The sequence below is a fragment of the Camellia sinensis genome, chromosome 11, assembly GCF_055761805.1.
Source record: "Camellia sinensis isolate YWXY chromosome 11, ASM5576180v1, whole genome shotgun sequence".
NCBI classification, from domain to species: Eukaryota; Viridiplantae; Streptophyta; class Magnoliopsida; order Ericales; family Theaceae; genus Camellia; species Camellia sinensis.
The window spans coordinates 31,681,908-31,699,215 of NC_138971.1; the positions used below are offsets into that span (position 1 = coordinate 31,681,908).

Sequence of the window (17,308 nt, forward strand, 5' to 3'; positions counted from 1 at the left end):
GGGGGTCTTAGGCATTTTTGAAAAATAAAATAAAAATAAAAAATAAAAAATAATAATAATTGTATGAACACTCACTCCCAGTGGATTGCGACAAAAAAAAGTCATTCATATGGCACACAGTCGACTCCAGAGTTATGCGTATGATAGAGGTTGGTGCCATAAACAAATTCATATGAATAGTTTAAAGGGTTTTTTTTTTTTTTTTTTTTAAAGTTTTTGATATTAAGATTTTATAATATAAAAGATATTTAATATTTTTATAATGTCTAAAGTTTCTCAATATTAATTCAGAAAAATTTCAATTTAGAGAAATTCTTCTCAGAGAAATTCTTTCTAGAAAAATTCTGGACTTCCAAAAGAATTTCTCTAGGTTCAAATCAGAGAAAATTTAAATTTCTCTGAGTTCAAATCAGAGAAAATTAAACACGACAGAGAAAATTATCTAAAGAAAATTTAAATTTCTCTAGGTTCAAACCAAAGAAAATTCAAATTTCTCTAAATTCAAATCAGTGAAAATTGAACAACCTAGAGAAAATTGAACAACACAGAGCAAATTAAACAGAGCAAAGAAAATTATCCAGAGAAAATTGAAATTTCTCTGAGCTCAAACCATAGAAATTCAGAGAAAATTGAATAACACAGAGAAAACTAAACAGGGCAAAGAAAATTACCTAGAGAAAATTGATCAAAACAAAATACTAATAAGTTCTATAGCGATTCCAGTTTTGACCCGACCCTTGTTGTATTCTGGACTCGGGTTCCGTAGTTTGATATTGTTATTTATGTCTTTTTCCCTCATTTTCCCTTTGAGTTAGAGTATTGAAATGTCTTGGGCATGTTTGGAACATGTTGATTGCTCGTTGGTCAAATTGTTGTTGTCCAGAAATTTGCTTCTTCGCTCGAGTGAGGATTCTTGTGCTCGAGCGAGTATTGTGAACTCCCAGTATTTTTGCAGGCCTGCAAAGATTCTGGGAGGGTAGTGTTTTTTGCTCGAGCGAGGCTTCTTTGTGCTCGAGCAACGGTGTATGTCTGTAAAACTTCTGGGATTATGTATTCTACACTCGAGCGACTCTTCTTGCACTCGAGTGAGGCCACTTATTGTGTCTGGTTACTTGAGTGACAACTCTTGTGCTTGAGCGAGCCTCGAGTATATCAATTTGTAGCAGCTCATTTTTACATCACCTTTTGATATTGTTTCACTCAAAAACCCTAGACCAGCTCATTCTCTCTCTAAAATTCAACTTCTCTCTACAAATCTACTAGGAACGAAGGATCTCTCTACCCTACTCTCTTTGATAAAAATGTACATCATCTCAAGGGCTACCATTACATCCGAATAGAGTTTGGTTTCGACATCTTTGAAGTTTCTCTACTCCTCATTTGGGCTTCTACACTTGAGGTAGGGACTTTCTATGCTTTTCATATGGTTTTTAACTTAGTTATTTGGTCATTGTATAAGATTGGTGGGCTTTGAGTGTATTATGGACAAACCTAGTGTTTGGGTGTGAAATAAAAAGATGGGGTTTTCATGTTTATGTTGTGAAAATGGTTGTGGGATTGAATATGAGGTTGTATGGTGGCAAAGTGGTTGATTTTGGCACTTTGAGTTGATAGTTGAGAAAGAGGGAAGTTTGCCCTAATTTTTTATTCAAATAGTTATTTTGTTTAAATAAATGGAATTGACATTGTAAGTGTGAAATTGAATAGATGATGATATAAATAGTGGAGCTAGATATGTATTATGAACTCACACCAATGGAAACTTAGATGATTTATCTGTTTTGAGATTGAATATCTGTTTAGAAATATCTGTATTGGGCTATCGGTAGAGGATAGCCATGATTGTTGTAGAAATTGCATGAGGATTAGGTAAATTGAAACTAAACTTTTGTTGGTTGTCATTGAATATGACTAAGTTTAAATACATTGTATATGTATGATTGTTTGGGAGGAGAAAGTAGATGTACTCCATTGTTTAGAAGGAGATAGGGGATGGACTCCATTAAAATTAAGTTGGCCTATGTGTCTAGGGTGAAAGTCCCGAAACCGCGCATACACATGGGTATCGATCCCGCGGACGAAATTTCCGTAAAATGGCAGATTGAAGTGTTCGTGTTGTAATTGTGTTGACTTGATAGCCACTGAGTTGTAACCTCAGTTGGGTTGTTGAAAGATAATTAAATTGGTTCATGAATTGAAATGAATTGAAGGAAAATTGGAATAAGATAAGAACTTGGTATTTTATGGTTGTATACAAATGTGAATGTTTTGTCACAGGCATTGTATATATACATTGTACTTATACCTTTGTTAAATACCATATACTGTATTAGATTATTTCTACTGGGTTGTGGCTTACCCTATTTGGGGAAAACCATTTTCTGGTGTTAGTGACATGCCTCCACCAAGGCAATAGCGGGGAGGGACTTTTGGGAGCAATAGCTTCTTTCTTTTGGTGTATTCTTTGTATAGCCAATGGGCTTTAATTGTATTGAGCTAGGCTCACTTTTGTTGTAACCAAACAACGACTTGGAAAGATGTAAACCAATATGGCATATTATTACCTATTTAGTTCTTAATTCTCCTATCATTGTAACACATGTTGTAGATTCAGGATGAACATTTATGAATATATATCGCATGTGTTATCTTTTGTATACGAATTTTGATGTATGAAAGCACATTATTTCTATTATATTTCCATCCTTGGGATGTATTTATTGTATATTTTTTGGGCGTTACAAGTTCTTGCAATTTCCTCACCAAAATACTAAATTTTGTAAATTTATAGCCTAACTTCCCAACAATTTTTGTTTTATAATTTTTGATCAACCTTCAAAATCCAAACCCAAATCCCCATTTCACCAACTTAGCAAAATTATACACCAAAACTGTAATACAAAACCAGAACTCCAACCCATTTCTTAACCAAAATAGTACTAAAATTCGTGAATTCATCCACATTAAACCAATGTCCATTGACAAATGCTCCAATTCCAAAAGTTTCAACACCGAGAAAAAGAAGAAAGACATCATAAAGAGTTTTATAGGTATAATATATTTATCTACATATATACGTATAATGAGATAAATACATCATAAAATGCATAACAATCAGAGAAAAATCGATCTAAGAATTTTCCTGCAGAGAAATTGTGGGAAGGCTAGAGAAATTCTCTGGAATTCCAGAGAAAATTTACACAATTTCCACATCTAGAGAAAATTCTGATTTGCTCACAATTTTCTCTGTATTTTGACTAAGGAGCGTAGAATACACCTTAGCAAACAAGCTTCATCATCCTCTTCACAATCTCCTCCTCTACATCCACAATGTTAAGATCTCTATCATCATCATCATCATCATCTCTATGTATATGTATAAATCTTTCTTCTTCATTTTTGTTTAGATCATTCCAAAGACGAATCGCAGAGAGATCTCCAAACACCTCTTTCAAGGTCTTCACTTTTTTACTCTCCTCTTACTTTAATCTCTCTGCGTGTGTGTGTGTGTGTGTGTGTTTTTTTATGATTGTTGTTTGTGTATGTAAAGGGTGTGTTCTATGAAAAGAAAGATTACAACCTCGTGAAAAACCCAGATATAGATGTGCCCATCCTAAAGGTCATCATGTTCATGGAGAGCTTCAAATCGAACGAGTACATGCGAGAAACCTTCGCTTGGATGCACTATTACTGGTATTTGACCAACGATGGCATTGAATTTCTCAGAACTTATCTCAATTTGCCATCTGAGATGGTTCCTAATACCTTGAAGAGAGCGGCCAGTCCTATTCCAACCGGTGGTTGTTTTGGTGGCGATCCACCTGGTGATCGTTCGACATCCCAAATGAGAGTCTGATCATGAAAGTCGGTGAAGAGAAGGATAGTCCGATTAGGAAGGTCAGTCACGGCGGTGGAGGCGGAGGTGGCGACCATTAAAGGGAGTGAAAATGAGGTTTGGATTTAGAGAGAGAGAGAGAGAGATGAGGTTTGATTTAAGAGAGTCAAATTTCTCTGTGATATATGGATGTGGAGTTGAGGGACCTTAAATATCATAAAATAATATTGTAAATCTCTTTCATTACTAAAAATGAGAAAGAGACCTTAGACTAATTTTCCTTAGTTTAAATTCTCTTTTGCCCAGCTAAAAAAAAAATAATTTAATTCTCTTTTGAAAAAATTAGAAAAATAAATAAATTAATGTTTGAACTTTATAATAAAATAAATTTAATTTTTTTTAATTTTTATTTATTTTTAATCTAAATCGTAGTAAAACTATCAAAAAAATATATTTTAGTCATTAAATTTAATAACAATAGGTATTTTAGATATTTTCTGTATACCTATATTGAATTTAATGAGTAATATATATTTTTTTTCATCCATTTTACTTAATAAAAATAAGAATATATATATATATATATATGTATATATATATTTTTGTAATTTCCTAATTCTCTATCTCTACATGATATAGGCCCTATTTGGTAGAGCTGTGGGAAAGTGCTTATACCTTATGCCTAAACAGGTTATAGCTTATAACTATGAATATAAGCTGATTTCTGACTTATAAATTAAGCATCTCCTGCCCCACTCAAAGAATAAGCTGATTTCTGACTTCCAAAAAGCTATAAGCTATAAGTTATAAGCTAAACCAAACATATCAAAATAATTTAAATTAAGCTGAAAGCTGAAATAAGCAGCTTTTAAGCTGCACCAAACAGGCACATAGTTTAAAAATTTACGAAAATAATAAAAATTGATACCAACACTTAATAAATAGTCGGTGAATTATTATTGATCTTTATAATTACATTTATTTATGAACATTACTATTCGAGATTAAAAATTAGATTCAATTTTAACTCTTAAGGAATCATTAAAAATATTTAATTTATAATTAAGTTTCCTACTTTAACATCATTATTTCAATAAAGTTTTACGGTAAGAACCACATTTGATCATCATAGTGACAATCGATTAAAATATTAAATGGGGATAAATTACATGTAGATAGGAGAAGAGGAAAAAAAATTACAAACACATGGTGTGCAAGTGTATCTGTAGTGGGATGCAATTGAAAGGTTGTGGGGATGCAAGTGTCACTTGTGCCACTCTATTTGTTGGTAATTATTTTCTCCTTCTCCCACTTGCATATAGTTCCCCTGATATTAAAAGCAACACTCTTGTCCATATATTCTCTAATTATCAATCAATTATATCACTAATACATCATTAAATTTAAATATTGGCCTCGTTTGGGAAGTAGGTACTTTTAGGCTTTTTGATTATTTAGTTATTTTAGTTTTTTATGGCTTCGTTTGGGAAGCCAAAGGTTGGGCTTTTTTGGTTAAAATAACTATAAAAAAAAAAAAAACAAAATAGGCTTTTTAGCCCAATAAGACAAAATATCACATTCAACTTATAATCATTACATTATTTCTCTCACAAAAAAATCAAAAAAGCCTTCCCAAATGAGACCTTTTAGTCTCAGGCTAAAATATTTAAAAATTTAAAAAGTCAAAAAGTCAACTCACTTTCCAAACGAATCCTATATTTGGAAAGATATGTTAGATTATTATATTAAAAAATGTGTTTAAAATGATGTTGAAATAGTAAGTGCTTGTTTGGCTAAGATTTTGGAATTAAAAAAGTACAAAAAGACAAAATAAGCTACATAAGTCAATAAGATAAAATATTATTTTTTATTCATAATTATTACATTTTTTTCTTTCACAAAAATCAAGAAAATCCCAAAATAAAAACCAAACAAGATTAAAAAAATCCCAGACTAAAAAAATTGACTATATTAACTAATCCTTGTACTCTCTCCTTGCCTCCCTACTTGCAATGGTGGAGATCATTTTGAGTTCATCTAATGATCTAGATTTGAGCGAGAAAAGTAAATTTGAATTTATTTTATTATTTTATTATTTTTAAATAGTCAAATATGATCCATTAGATCAACTCAAAATGCATTTTCACCGTTGCAAGTAAGAATGCGAGAAAGGAGCTCAAGGAGAGGATCTCAACTCTCCTAAATAACCCCTAACATGTGCGGTTCCTTTCCAATAATAAAAAAAATTCCCTGCTCACGTGGCATTGGACAACTTTGACGTAGACTATTACCAATGGCTAAGTTTTAAATTTTTGTCCAAATTAAAACTAAAAAATATAAAAATATTGTTTCCAATTTTTATTTTTTTTAAACTTATCACACAGAACTATTAACAATTTTTTTTGGTAAGAATTTGACTGTTAATTATTAAAAATACGAATCAAAAAAATTAAAAATTTGTAAGAAATTTGACTTTTAATTTTGAAAATATTAAATTAAAAAATTTATAAATTTATAACAAATTTGACTTTTAATTCTAAATATTAAAAATTAAAATAAAAGCATAAAATAATATTCAAAGGGTTTGGACTCCTCGGATTTGTCAAATATCCAAAGAACAAAATCGTCATTTTGGCCTCTATCAAATACAGCTGTGAATCAGGTGCCAAAGTTGAGCAACAGTAGGCTATAGAAGGTGGTGTTTCAGTTTTATAAAAGTAAAGCTCTTTGCTTATCTTTACGGGGCTTTTTCTAAATTAAGTCAAATTAATAACTTAATTTTCAAACTATGTCTAGTTTAGACGGAATTTTTAAATTAGGGTAAAGTATTATTACAAATCACGTTTTCACTGTTTCTAGGACCCTTTCGCGGAAAATTTGTAAAATAGTAAAAGCGTGGTTACAAACCACGCTTTTAACATATATTTTTTTTTCTTCAGAAAACGTGGTTAGAAAGCACGCTTTTAAGCAAAATTTATTTTTTTCTTCAGAAAACGTGGTTTCAAACCACGCTTTTACTGTACTTATAATTAAATTTTGTTTTCTGAAGAAAACGTGGTTCCAAACCACGCTTTCACTGTGCATAATTGTTTTCTTAAGAAAACTTTTAAAATATATTAAAATGTGATCAAAATAAACTTGAGTTCTCTGTAGCTCAAATGGTAGTGCATTTGTTTTGCACTGCAGAGAACCCACGGCAACTCCAAACAGTTACTACCTTTCAAATTAAATTCAACTCTTTTTTTTTTTTTTTTTTTCCACTTCCACTCACTCTATACTTTAATATATTTATTATGTAATTTTTTTATCAAAAAAAAGTAAAACATTTGTTTGGTTAACTAAATTTTTTTTCTAAAAAATATAATTTTTTTTAAAATATCAACATAATTGTTTAAAAAGTATTCAGTGTATTTGGTTTGAGTTTTTTGGATTTAGTTATTTGAAAACTGAGTTTTTTTATTTTCATATTTTTTTGTTTTTAGTGAATATTTTTAAGATTTTAAGCATTTTTTTTTTTTACTTTTTTAGATGCACCTTAGTTAGATGTATCCAAAAAGTAAAAAATTTGTGAAAAAATATTTTAAAAAATTAATAAATACATAAAAATACAAAAAATGTATTGAAAAAAATATTTTTGTATTTTTAGTATTTTTTCAGCAAATTATCATTTTTTTTTTCAACAAAATGTACTCAAAAAATATGCACAGTGAAAGCGTACTCAAAAAATGTACTCAAAAAATATTTTTTCAGCAAAATGTACGCTTTTAAAATATACTAAAATATTTTAAAAGCATACATTTTTTGAGTATATTTTGCTGAAAAAATTAATATTTTGTATTAATTTTTTCAGTACATTTTTTTGTATTTTTGTATTTTTTGTATTTTTTCACTTACTTTATACTTTATATATTTATGAAAAAATTAAAAAATGTACGCTTTTAAAATGTTTTTAGTACATTTTAAAAGCGTACATTTTGCTGAAAAAATATTTTTTGAGTACGCTTTCACTGTGCATATTTTTTTGAGTACATTTTGCTGAAAAAATTAATATTTTGCTGAAAAATACTAAAAGTACAAAAATATTTTTTCAGTACATTTTTGTATTTTTATGTATTTATTAATTTTTTAAAATATTTTTTCACATATTTTTTATATTTTAGATACATCTAACTCAGGTGCATCTAAAAAAGTAAAAAAAAAATGTTTAAAATTTTAAAAATATTCACTAAAAACAAAAAAATACGAAAATAAAAAAACTCAGTTTTCAAATAACTAAATCCAAAATACTCAAACCAAATACACTGAATACTTCTTAAACAATTATGTTAACATTTTGAAAAAAAATTGTATTTTATAGAAAAAATTTTTAGTTAACCAAACAAACATTTTACTTTTTTTTGATAAAAAAATTACATAATAAATATATAAAGTATAGAGTGAGTAGAAGGGAAAAAAAAAAAAAAAGAATTAAATTTAATTTGAAAGGTAGCAACCGTTTGAAGTTGTCGTGGATTGAACCCGCACCTTAGCTAAGCAAAACAAATGAACTACCATTTGAGCTACAAAAAACTCAAGTTTTATTTTGATCACATTTTAATATATTTTAAAAGTTTTCTTAAGAAAACAGATATCCACAGTGAAAGCGTGGTTTGGAACAATGTTTTCTTCAGAAAACAAAATTTAATCATAAGTACAGTAAAAATGTGGTTTGAAATCACGTTTTGTGTAGAAAATAAATTTTGCTTAAAAGCGTGCTTTCTAACCACGTTTTTTGGCAAAAAAAAAAAAATTTGTTAAAAGCGTGGTTAAATCACGCTTTTACTATTTCACAAATTTTCCGCAGAAAGATCCTAAAAACAATAAAAGTGTGGTTTGTAATAACGCCCTATTCTAATTTAGAAATTCCATCCAAATTAAACCTAATTTGAAAATTAAGTTGCTAATCTGGCATAATTTGAGAAAAGCCCCTATCTTTACCTTTACTTTTGGCATTGCAAATGTTTCCTTTTGGATCCAAACTCAAGAAGCCACTTGCTCCTTCTGCTACTGCAAAACACCCACGAAGTCTTTTCTGATTGAACTCCGTCTTCAGTACGTATAATGGGTAGGTATGTTTTGAGAGGGAGTTGGAAGATGAGAGAGAGAGAGAGAGAGATGGAAACAGAGAGAGGGATTCGAGAGGGAGATGGGTGAAAATTATTATGCCTTGGAGAAACTGAAGCATCTAATGATCAGTAAGGCGTGCAATTTGACCGCAGATCAGATTGATCATTCCAAATCTTTTTACCATCGGCTAAGATTCCTAGCAATCATTCTCAAGGATATGGACGAGAAGCAGCAGCAGCATGATGAAGCTAAAATCCTGGCGATTCAAATTTTTAATGTGATCGACAAGACAAGACAAGACAACTCATCCGTTATTTTGATGTTGAAGTGCCAGGGCAGAGGGACAGCAACAACAACGGTGACAATTTTTTTGATATTTTAATTGGTATAATGGAAGAGATTAAGCCGATCGAGGCAAAAGTGGTGCAGTTTTATGACCAGATAAATCAGATCCAACTCCTACAAGATGATGAGTCTTTCAATGATGGAGTCCATTCGTCAGTGTCAATGTCAATGGAGAACAGAACCATGGTAGATGAAGAAATTACAGTGGGCTTTGATGATGAGGCGTTGACTATAAAAGAGCTACTTGCTGGAGGGAAGAAGCAGCTACAAATGATATCAATTTTTGGGATGCCTGGACTCGGTAAGACTACTTTAGCCAGAAAACTGTACAATGATCCTTACATCACACACTACCTTCATATTCGTGCATGGACCTATCAATTACCCAGCAAAACAGAAATGTTGTTGGACATTTTACGTTCTGTTAATGTTGTTTTTACCGATGAAATTGAAAACACGACCAATGAGAACCTAGGTGAAAAGTTGCGCAAGCAATTAAAAGGCAAGAGATATCTCATTGTCATTGACGATATATGGGATATTGGTGCCTGGAACGATCTTAAAATGTCTTTCCCCAATGACAACAATGGAAGTAGAGTTATGTTCACTAGTCGGCTCAAAGAGGCCTCACCTGATTGCCATCCTCATTATCTGCGTTTTCTCACTGAAGCAGAGAGTTGGGAGTTATTACAACAGAAGGTGTTTCAAAATGAAAGATGCCCTCTAGAACTGATTGGAATTGGGAAGCAAATAATGAAAAAATGTGATGGGCCTCCACTTGCAATTGTTGTAATAGCAGGACTTCTTGCAACGAAAATCAAGACACAAGAGTTGTGGAAACAAGTTGCCCAAAGTGTAAGCTCATACATTGTTAGTGATCCAAACCAGTTCTTGGACACACTAGCACTGAATTACAATCACTTGCCTCGCCACTTGAAACAATGCTTTCTCTATTTAGGAGCATTTCCAGAAGACCAAGAAATCCCGGTGCAGAAGTTAATTTGCTTATGGATAGCTGAGGGGTTTATACAAAAAATTGGGCAGAAAAGCTTGGAGGAAGTAGCAGAGGATTACTTAATGGATCTAATTCACAGAAGTCTGGTAATTGTTGCTCAAAAAAAGTTTGATGGTCGAATTAAAGAATGTCGTGTGCATGATTTGTTGCGGGATTTATGCTTGAAGAAAGCCAAGGAAATTAATTTCCTACAGTGGACTCACAATTATGAAGACAATTCTCATTCTCCTTCAAGTAATTACGAAACAAACAACCAATGCCGCCTGTGCATCCATTCTTACTTCGTACTAAGATTTGATCATGTGCTCTTAAAGTTTTGTTCCCCAACAGTTGTTCAATCATTATTTTGCTTCAGAAATGATTTTGAGAAAATAATTAGTTCCGATGACGATCTGTTTGGTGATGTGTGCTCGTCTATTTGTTGGACCTTCAAACTTCTTAGAGTGTTGGACATATGCTACATCAATGCCTTCTTTTCAAGAGAATTAACACAACTTGTTAATTTGAGGTATTTGGCAATTAATTTGAAAGATTCCTGTGAAGTACCGCCATCAATATCCAATCTCTCAAACCTAGAAACAATTATTATTATTTCTACACAATGGATAAAGGTTATTCTGCCATGTAATGTTTGGAAGATTCCAAAGTTGAGGCATCTTTTTGCTAAAGGAGGAGCAAAATATGATGCGCCTTTATGTTCTGAAGAAGCAGTAACAGATCACAACCAGCCCTCTATATTAGAAAACCTACTAACCATCGCAAAGTTAAACCTTGATGGACATGTTCAGGATTTATTGGCAAGAACTCCTTTTCTTACAAAGCTGGGAATTTGTAGACATCTGTTGGCAGATTCAGGGAATTTGATGTTTCCAAATCTAGAATTTTTAAGAGACCTTGAGACTTTGAAGCTACAGAATGTGTTCTTGCACCCAACCAATTTCCAAGGGGTCAAGTTTCCTACAAATGTTAAAAGGCTAACCTTGAAAGAAATGATGAAGTGGGAAGATATATCAATCCTTGGGATGTTGTTACCCAACCTTGAGGTTCTCAAATTAGAAAAATGTACTAGTCAGGGATGGCAATGGGCAACAACTGATGGTGTGTTTCCTCAACTCAAATTCTTGAAACTGAAGGAGCTACAAGTCCAGCGGTGGATCACCTGCTCTAGTCACTTTCCAAGGCTTCAACACTTATCGTTGGAAGGGTGTCGATGTCTCAAGGAAATACCATCTAGTTTGGGGGATATACCCACTCTGCAGATGATTGAGGTAAACAATTGTTGTTCCACTCTTGTGGAATCTGTCAGGAAAATTAAGGTAGAGCAAGAGAGCACTGGAAATAATTTGCTGAAAGTGCGGATTGGGAAATCCATGTGGGACCTTTGAGTTATAGTGTTATGATACAACTTCTAAAGGTATGTTCTATTTAATATTTGTGTTTTATCTTTTCTTTTCTCTATCATATTCTTTTCTCATTTTGGATTCAACCCTATATCAAATAAAAGAAATCTATCTTGTGTATATATATACTAACATAAAACTCGTACTATACACGCTCTTAAATAAATAATTAAAATTTTATCTTAAAAATTAAAGTAATATTTTTAAAATTTAAGAAGAAAAAATAGTAAAAATTATGTGAATGAGTTGTTTTCATTTAAATTTCGCTAAAGTCGTGTTTTAATTGTGTTGTTATCAATATTTTATTTTAAGTATTAACTAATAGATTTATATATATATATATATATATATGCTATGAAGCACGGACACGGACACGCGACACGACACGGACACGACACGAACACGTAAAAATGCAAATTTTCAAAAAATAGGGGACACAACACGCTAGGGACACGTTCAATATATCTAATTTTTTTATATGTTATATGTAAAATTAAAAAATATATACTATTTTTATATGTAAAATTAGGCATCAATTATATATTATATGTAATAATAGTAACAATATATACTATTCAAGTCTTTTTTATATATTATATGTAAAATTAAAATTTCATTTATTATATGTAAAATTAAAAAATATATACTAATTTTATTTTGTGAATTTTAAGTTTAACAAAAATAAAGATAAAAAAGAAAAAAGAAAAAAGAAAAAAAAAGAATGAAGGAAATAAAAAAAAATAAAAGAGGAGAGAGAGAAAAACGGGTGAAATAAAAAACAGAAGGGAAAGTGAAAGGGGGAAGTGAAATCAGAGAGGGAGAACAGGAGAAGTCGAAGTCGAAGAAGAGGAAGGAGAAGAAGATGGCGACGAAGAGGACGAGGCGAAGAAGAAGAAGAGAGCAGACAAATACCTCAGCTTCTTCGTTGATCTGAACAGGTTAGGCTCCTCTCTTCTCCTCCCTCTATCTCTTTCTCTATCTCTGTCTGTCTCCTCTCATCTCCTCCCTCGATCTCTGTCTTCTCTCCTCCCTTGATCTCTTTCTCTGTCTCCTCTTCTCCCTCGATCTCTTTCTCTCTCTCTTTCAGTTACGGTTCTCTCTTTCAGTTAGGGCTTCGATCCACCTCAGGCGTGTCCGGAAAGTGTCACAACGTGTCCATGGCATCTCCGACTGCAAAAATTCAAAAAAAAAAAGAAGACACGTTAGAGAGAGTGTCGGACACGTGTCCACCGCGTGTCCGACGCGTGTCCGTGTCCGACACGTGTCCGACACTCATACGCCAGCCCTGAGGACGTGTTGGTGCTTCATAGTATATATGTATGTCATTACGTGGATCAGTAATATTTTAGAGCAAAAAAATTGAATGAATCATAAAATTACATTTAGCATACAAGATAAATAATTTATAGTTTTATATTAGATTTTCTCAAATGAAATAACAACTAAAATTTTTAATTTACAATTACATAATAAAATTCATTTAAAATTTGTTAAAATCGAAAATACATTGGAGAATGAAATATATATATATTTTTTAATAGAAAGAGTAGCATTATCCCTTTCCCGAAGCCATCCAAAATGAAGTCATCTCTAACCCGCATCAAGCTCCACCTCTAAATCATTTCACTCCTCTTGTTAACCATTTTCAACTCTTGTTTTTTAGTGCCCTTCCTAGACACACTTTTTTATTTCCCTTCCCCCAATTATCCTTACAATTTTCAATCCTACCATCAACCTTTAACTGAACTTTGTTAGAATTTATACCGACCATATTCTATGGTATTTATCCTCGTTAACTAAACTAACCCCTCGTAAATAATCTCATCTAATGGATTTTTTTTCATGTGATTATAAAAGTATGGAATGGTTCGACAAGTAGTGCAAGGTTAAAATTATACTATTAAAAATATGAGGAAAAATATCAAATCAATTAGAAAATGGCTAAAAAAAATGTCATTTTCCTAGGGGTCAAGTCTGTCTCATGTTTGGTGCAAATCATTTCTTGTGTTTGATGCAAGTCTTTTATGTGTGACAGACTTTCATCCAAATGATTTGAATATATAGTGCAAATGTTTTTAGTTTGCCCCATTGTTATGCGGTTCTCTTAAATATAAGCCTAAGATCAGACGTAATTTTAGTTATTCACAAACTGAATATTACAACATTTGTACCAACTTGTCTTAACCCAATTCCATTTAATACCTTTTCTTTGTCCAATCCAACACTATAAACCAACATTTTTTACTTCTTAGTTTGAAAATTAATTAATTTAAATATTCTAGCTATAATTATATATATATATATAAGAGAAATCAATCTATACATAATTAAAAATATAAATCTATAAATATTGTCTAAATGTAAAGAGAATTTGTTTTGACATAAATCATTTTGTTAACCAGTGTCTATATCATGGATAAAAGTTCTAATTTGACCTTAATATCTTTGAATTGAATTGCTTAGACCAGTCTTAGACTGTTTTTTTTTTTTTTTTTGAAACAAAGTCTTAGACTTGTTGAACCATTCAATTTATAGTCAGTATTAAAAAATTACGTGTATTTAGAATTTACCTAAATGGTAATTTTGTAATCTACTTATGAATTTTGTATTTTCAATTAACTGTTCATAAATAAAAATTTTATTTGAAAAATAAGTGAAAACAGTAACTATTATAAGTTGGGTAAATTACACTCACCGCCCTTGAGGTTTTTGACAATTACATTGGCCTCTCCTCTTTTTTCCAAAAATTACACTAACCTTGCGTGAGGTTTATTTTTGATTTGCAGATTCTCCCTTTCTGTTAGTTGACAGTTAGTTTGACTATATATATATATATATATATTTTGGGGGGCGAAAGTCAATTATTGGTTGTTAGATTATCACAGTATTGTGAAAGGCGTGCCTAGGCGCAAGGCGCAGGTGCAGCGCTTGAAGCAACCCAAGGCGAGGCGAGTTGAAGAAGGCGTGCGCCTTTTGCATGAAGCGAACAAAGGCGCAAATCGTGCGACTGTTTGCGACTTGTTCTTTTTTGGTTTCTGATTGAATCTAACGGTTGATATTGTGTTTTTAAAGGCCTTAATCACAGAGGATTAGAACTCTGAGCTATACTACTCAATAGCCAGCCCCAAATCGATTCGAAATGCCCTAATCAATTCAAAAGAAAGAAGAAATCTTGCGGTGTCTCTTCTCTTCCCTTCGGCTCGTCTGGTCCCATCTCTGGCCCAGGTGAGTTCTTCTTTTGCTTCTTCTTCTTCTTCTCCTTCTCTTTTCTTCTTCGCTGCTTGGGTTCTTCTTCTTCGACTGTTTTTCCGAAGAAACCTTACGATGTCTGAGTGTCTCTTCCCTTCGGCTTGTCTCGTCTTGTCTGGACCAGGTAGTTCTTCTTCTTTGATGCCTTCTTTTTCTCCTTCTCTTCTTCTTTGTCTACTTCTTCTTCTTCTTTGCTGCCTCTATTTTTTTTCCATCTTTCTCATTTTTTTTTTTTTTTGCTTCTTCGCTGCTCTCTGTGGTTTTTTTTTTTTTCTTTTGCTTATTCGTTATGCTGGGCTGGGTTATTCTTCTTCTTATAATCAAATAGAGACAGTTGATTTTCTTTTTTACTTGAGAATGTCATCAGGTGTGACATTATCTTGCACTTGGAATTTTTAATTTGATGATATGACACCACTTTGTTTAATTTGGAAACACTAATTAGCTACATAAATTTAGTTATAGTTTCACTTACAAAAAGCTTCAAATGAACATCAACTTACCCAAAAAAAATTCCTTTAAGCATTATTTTTTTTAGCATTACTTCATTTCCAATTTTTTTTATTTTTTTATTTTTTATTTTTAAATAATAGTTTTAGTGTTTCACTTGCAAAAAGCTTCATATATATATATATATATTTTTTTGGTTGAATGTGGATTATTTTATCTTTGAAAATTGGAATGATATGTAATATGCACTTTTATGGTTAAATACGGAAAACAAAAAGCCGAATTTTCTGAAAAGTGAATGTTGAAAATCAAAACCAAACAGAGTGATTAGTATTTGTTGTATGTTTATGTTTTGGATGTTTGGTGTTTGTTTGTTTGTTTGTGTTTTTTTTGTTTTGTTTTGTTTTGTTTTGTGTGTGTGTGTGTGTGTGGGGTTAAATGTGAGTTATTTTACCTTTGGAAATTGAAGTGCTAGGTAATATGCATTTTTGTAACTTTGAGAATTATTTTATAATTTGCCTCAGTTATTTATTTATTTATTTATTTATAAATTGTCTTAGTACTAACATGCTATGAATCATTAGTCTATGTTAATTTATCTATTTTTTACGAAGACTGTGCGCCATACTTCAATAAAGCTCGCGCCTCGCCTTGCGCCTTGCACCTAGGCCCCAAGAAACCTTTGGCGCCTCGATGCGCCTTGAGCCTTTAAAAACAATTATCACATAGGGGGTTTTAGTTTGATTTTGTATACCATTTGAAGTGATTATCTATAAATTAAAAATAAAATTAATTAATTAATCATTTTTTATGCAAATAAATTTATATGAATTATTGAAGTCAAATGAAAAATACAAGAACTTGTATGTATGTAATGTAGAAAATTATATATATATATATATATATATTTATGGTCAGACCATGTGAGTATTTAAAAATATTATTTAATACTATCCAAATAAATACAAGTGGTGTCCCAATTTTATTTTTATTAATTTAGATAGTAAGACTCGTCAATTTTATCTTATTTTTTTGAAGACAACTAAACTGTATAATGTCAAATATTGATTAAAAACTACCAAATAACTTCTCTTATACTTATATAATTAATTTTTTAATTTGTTTCATCATCACCGTTGTCATAACAATAGGTTATTCTAGAACACACACAATTTTATATGTACCATTACAAGTTATAACATTTGTGGAATTGATTACCACAAATATTATAACTAAACTTTTTTCAGTCATAATTAAAAAAAAATGAGTCATAACCAAATACCACATAAGGTCTAACCAAAATAATAATTGCACATTCAATGGTTATTAACAAAAAAATCTCTAATGTTAAAATTACTAAACTATCCCTCTCATTAACGCAGTTAGTTGCAGGGGAGGTCAATGTAATTTTAGAAAAAGGAGAGGTCAGTGTAATTGTATGAAACCTCAAGCAAGGTGACTTTAATTTACCCTCATATGTTTTATTTACGTATGTTTAAGATAATTGCATAAAAAGCTTGATATTAAATTTTTGAAAAATATTTATGCTACATTTGGATAATGATTATAGGGAAAACAAAATAGAATTAATTAAACAAAAATGGTTATTTTTGTACTATTATCTAATTCATTTTTTTCATATTCTTAACCTAACCAAGACAAAAAATAGTTTCTTTCACTTCATTTTCATTTTTTTTTATTTTTTATTTTTTAATTTAACTGGGCATATAGCATTTTATGTTTTTCATATTTCATTTTCATTTTTTTTTTTAATTTTTGTAAACATTTTTGGAATATGTGATATATAAGTATTGAATAACAACATTCATGTGGTCTAATAAGTATAGAAAAGTAATTCAAAAAATAAAGTGTATGGAGTATGTGTGCGCTAAAATTTGACCACAAAAC

General features: G+C 31.1%; 1 protein-coding gene across 1 annotated transcript; it reads left to right on the plus strand.

The window, feature by feature from the left end:
* The first annotated feature begins 8,984 nt into the window (after positions 1-8,984).
* LOC145803093 (putative late blight resistance protein homolog R1C-3) lies at positions 8,985-11,696 on the plus strand. Its single transcript, XM_082896461.1, has one exon. The coding sequence runs from the start codon at positions 9,332-9,334 to the stop codon at positions 11,684-11,686; it is 2,355 nt and encodes a 784-aa protein (XP_082752587.1). The 5' UTR covers positions 8,985-9,331; the 3' UTR covers positions 11,687-11,696.
* Positions 11,697-17,308: the final 5,612 nt, after the last annotated feature.

Coding starts and splice junctions, on each gene's coding strand:
- LOC145803093 (XM_082896461.1), top strand. CDS start 9,332: ATGGAAGAGATTAAGCCGATCGAGGCAAAAGTGGTGCAGTTTTATGAC.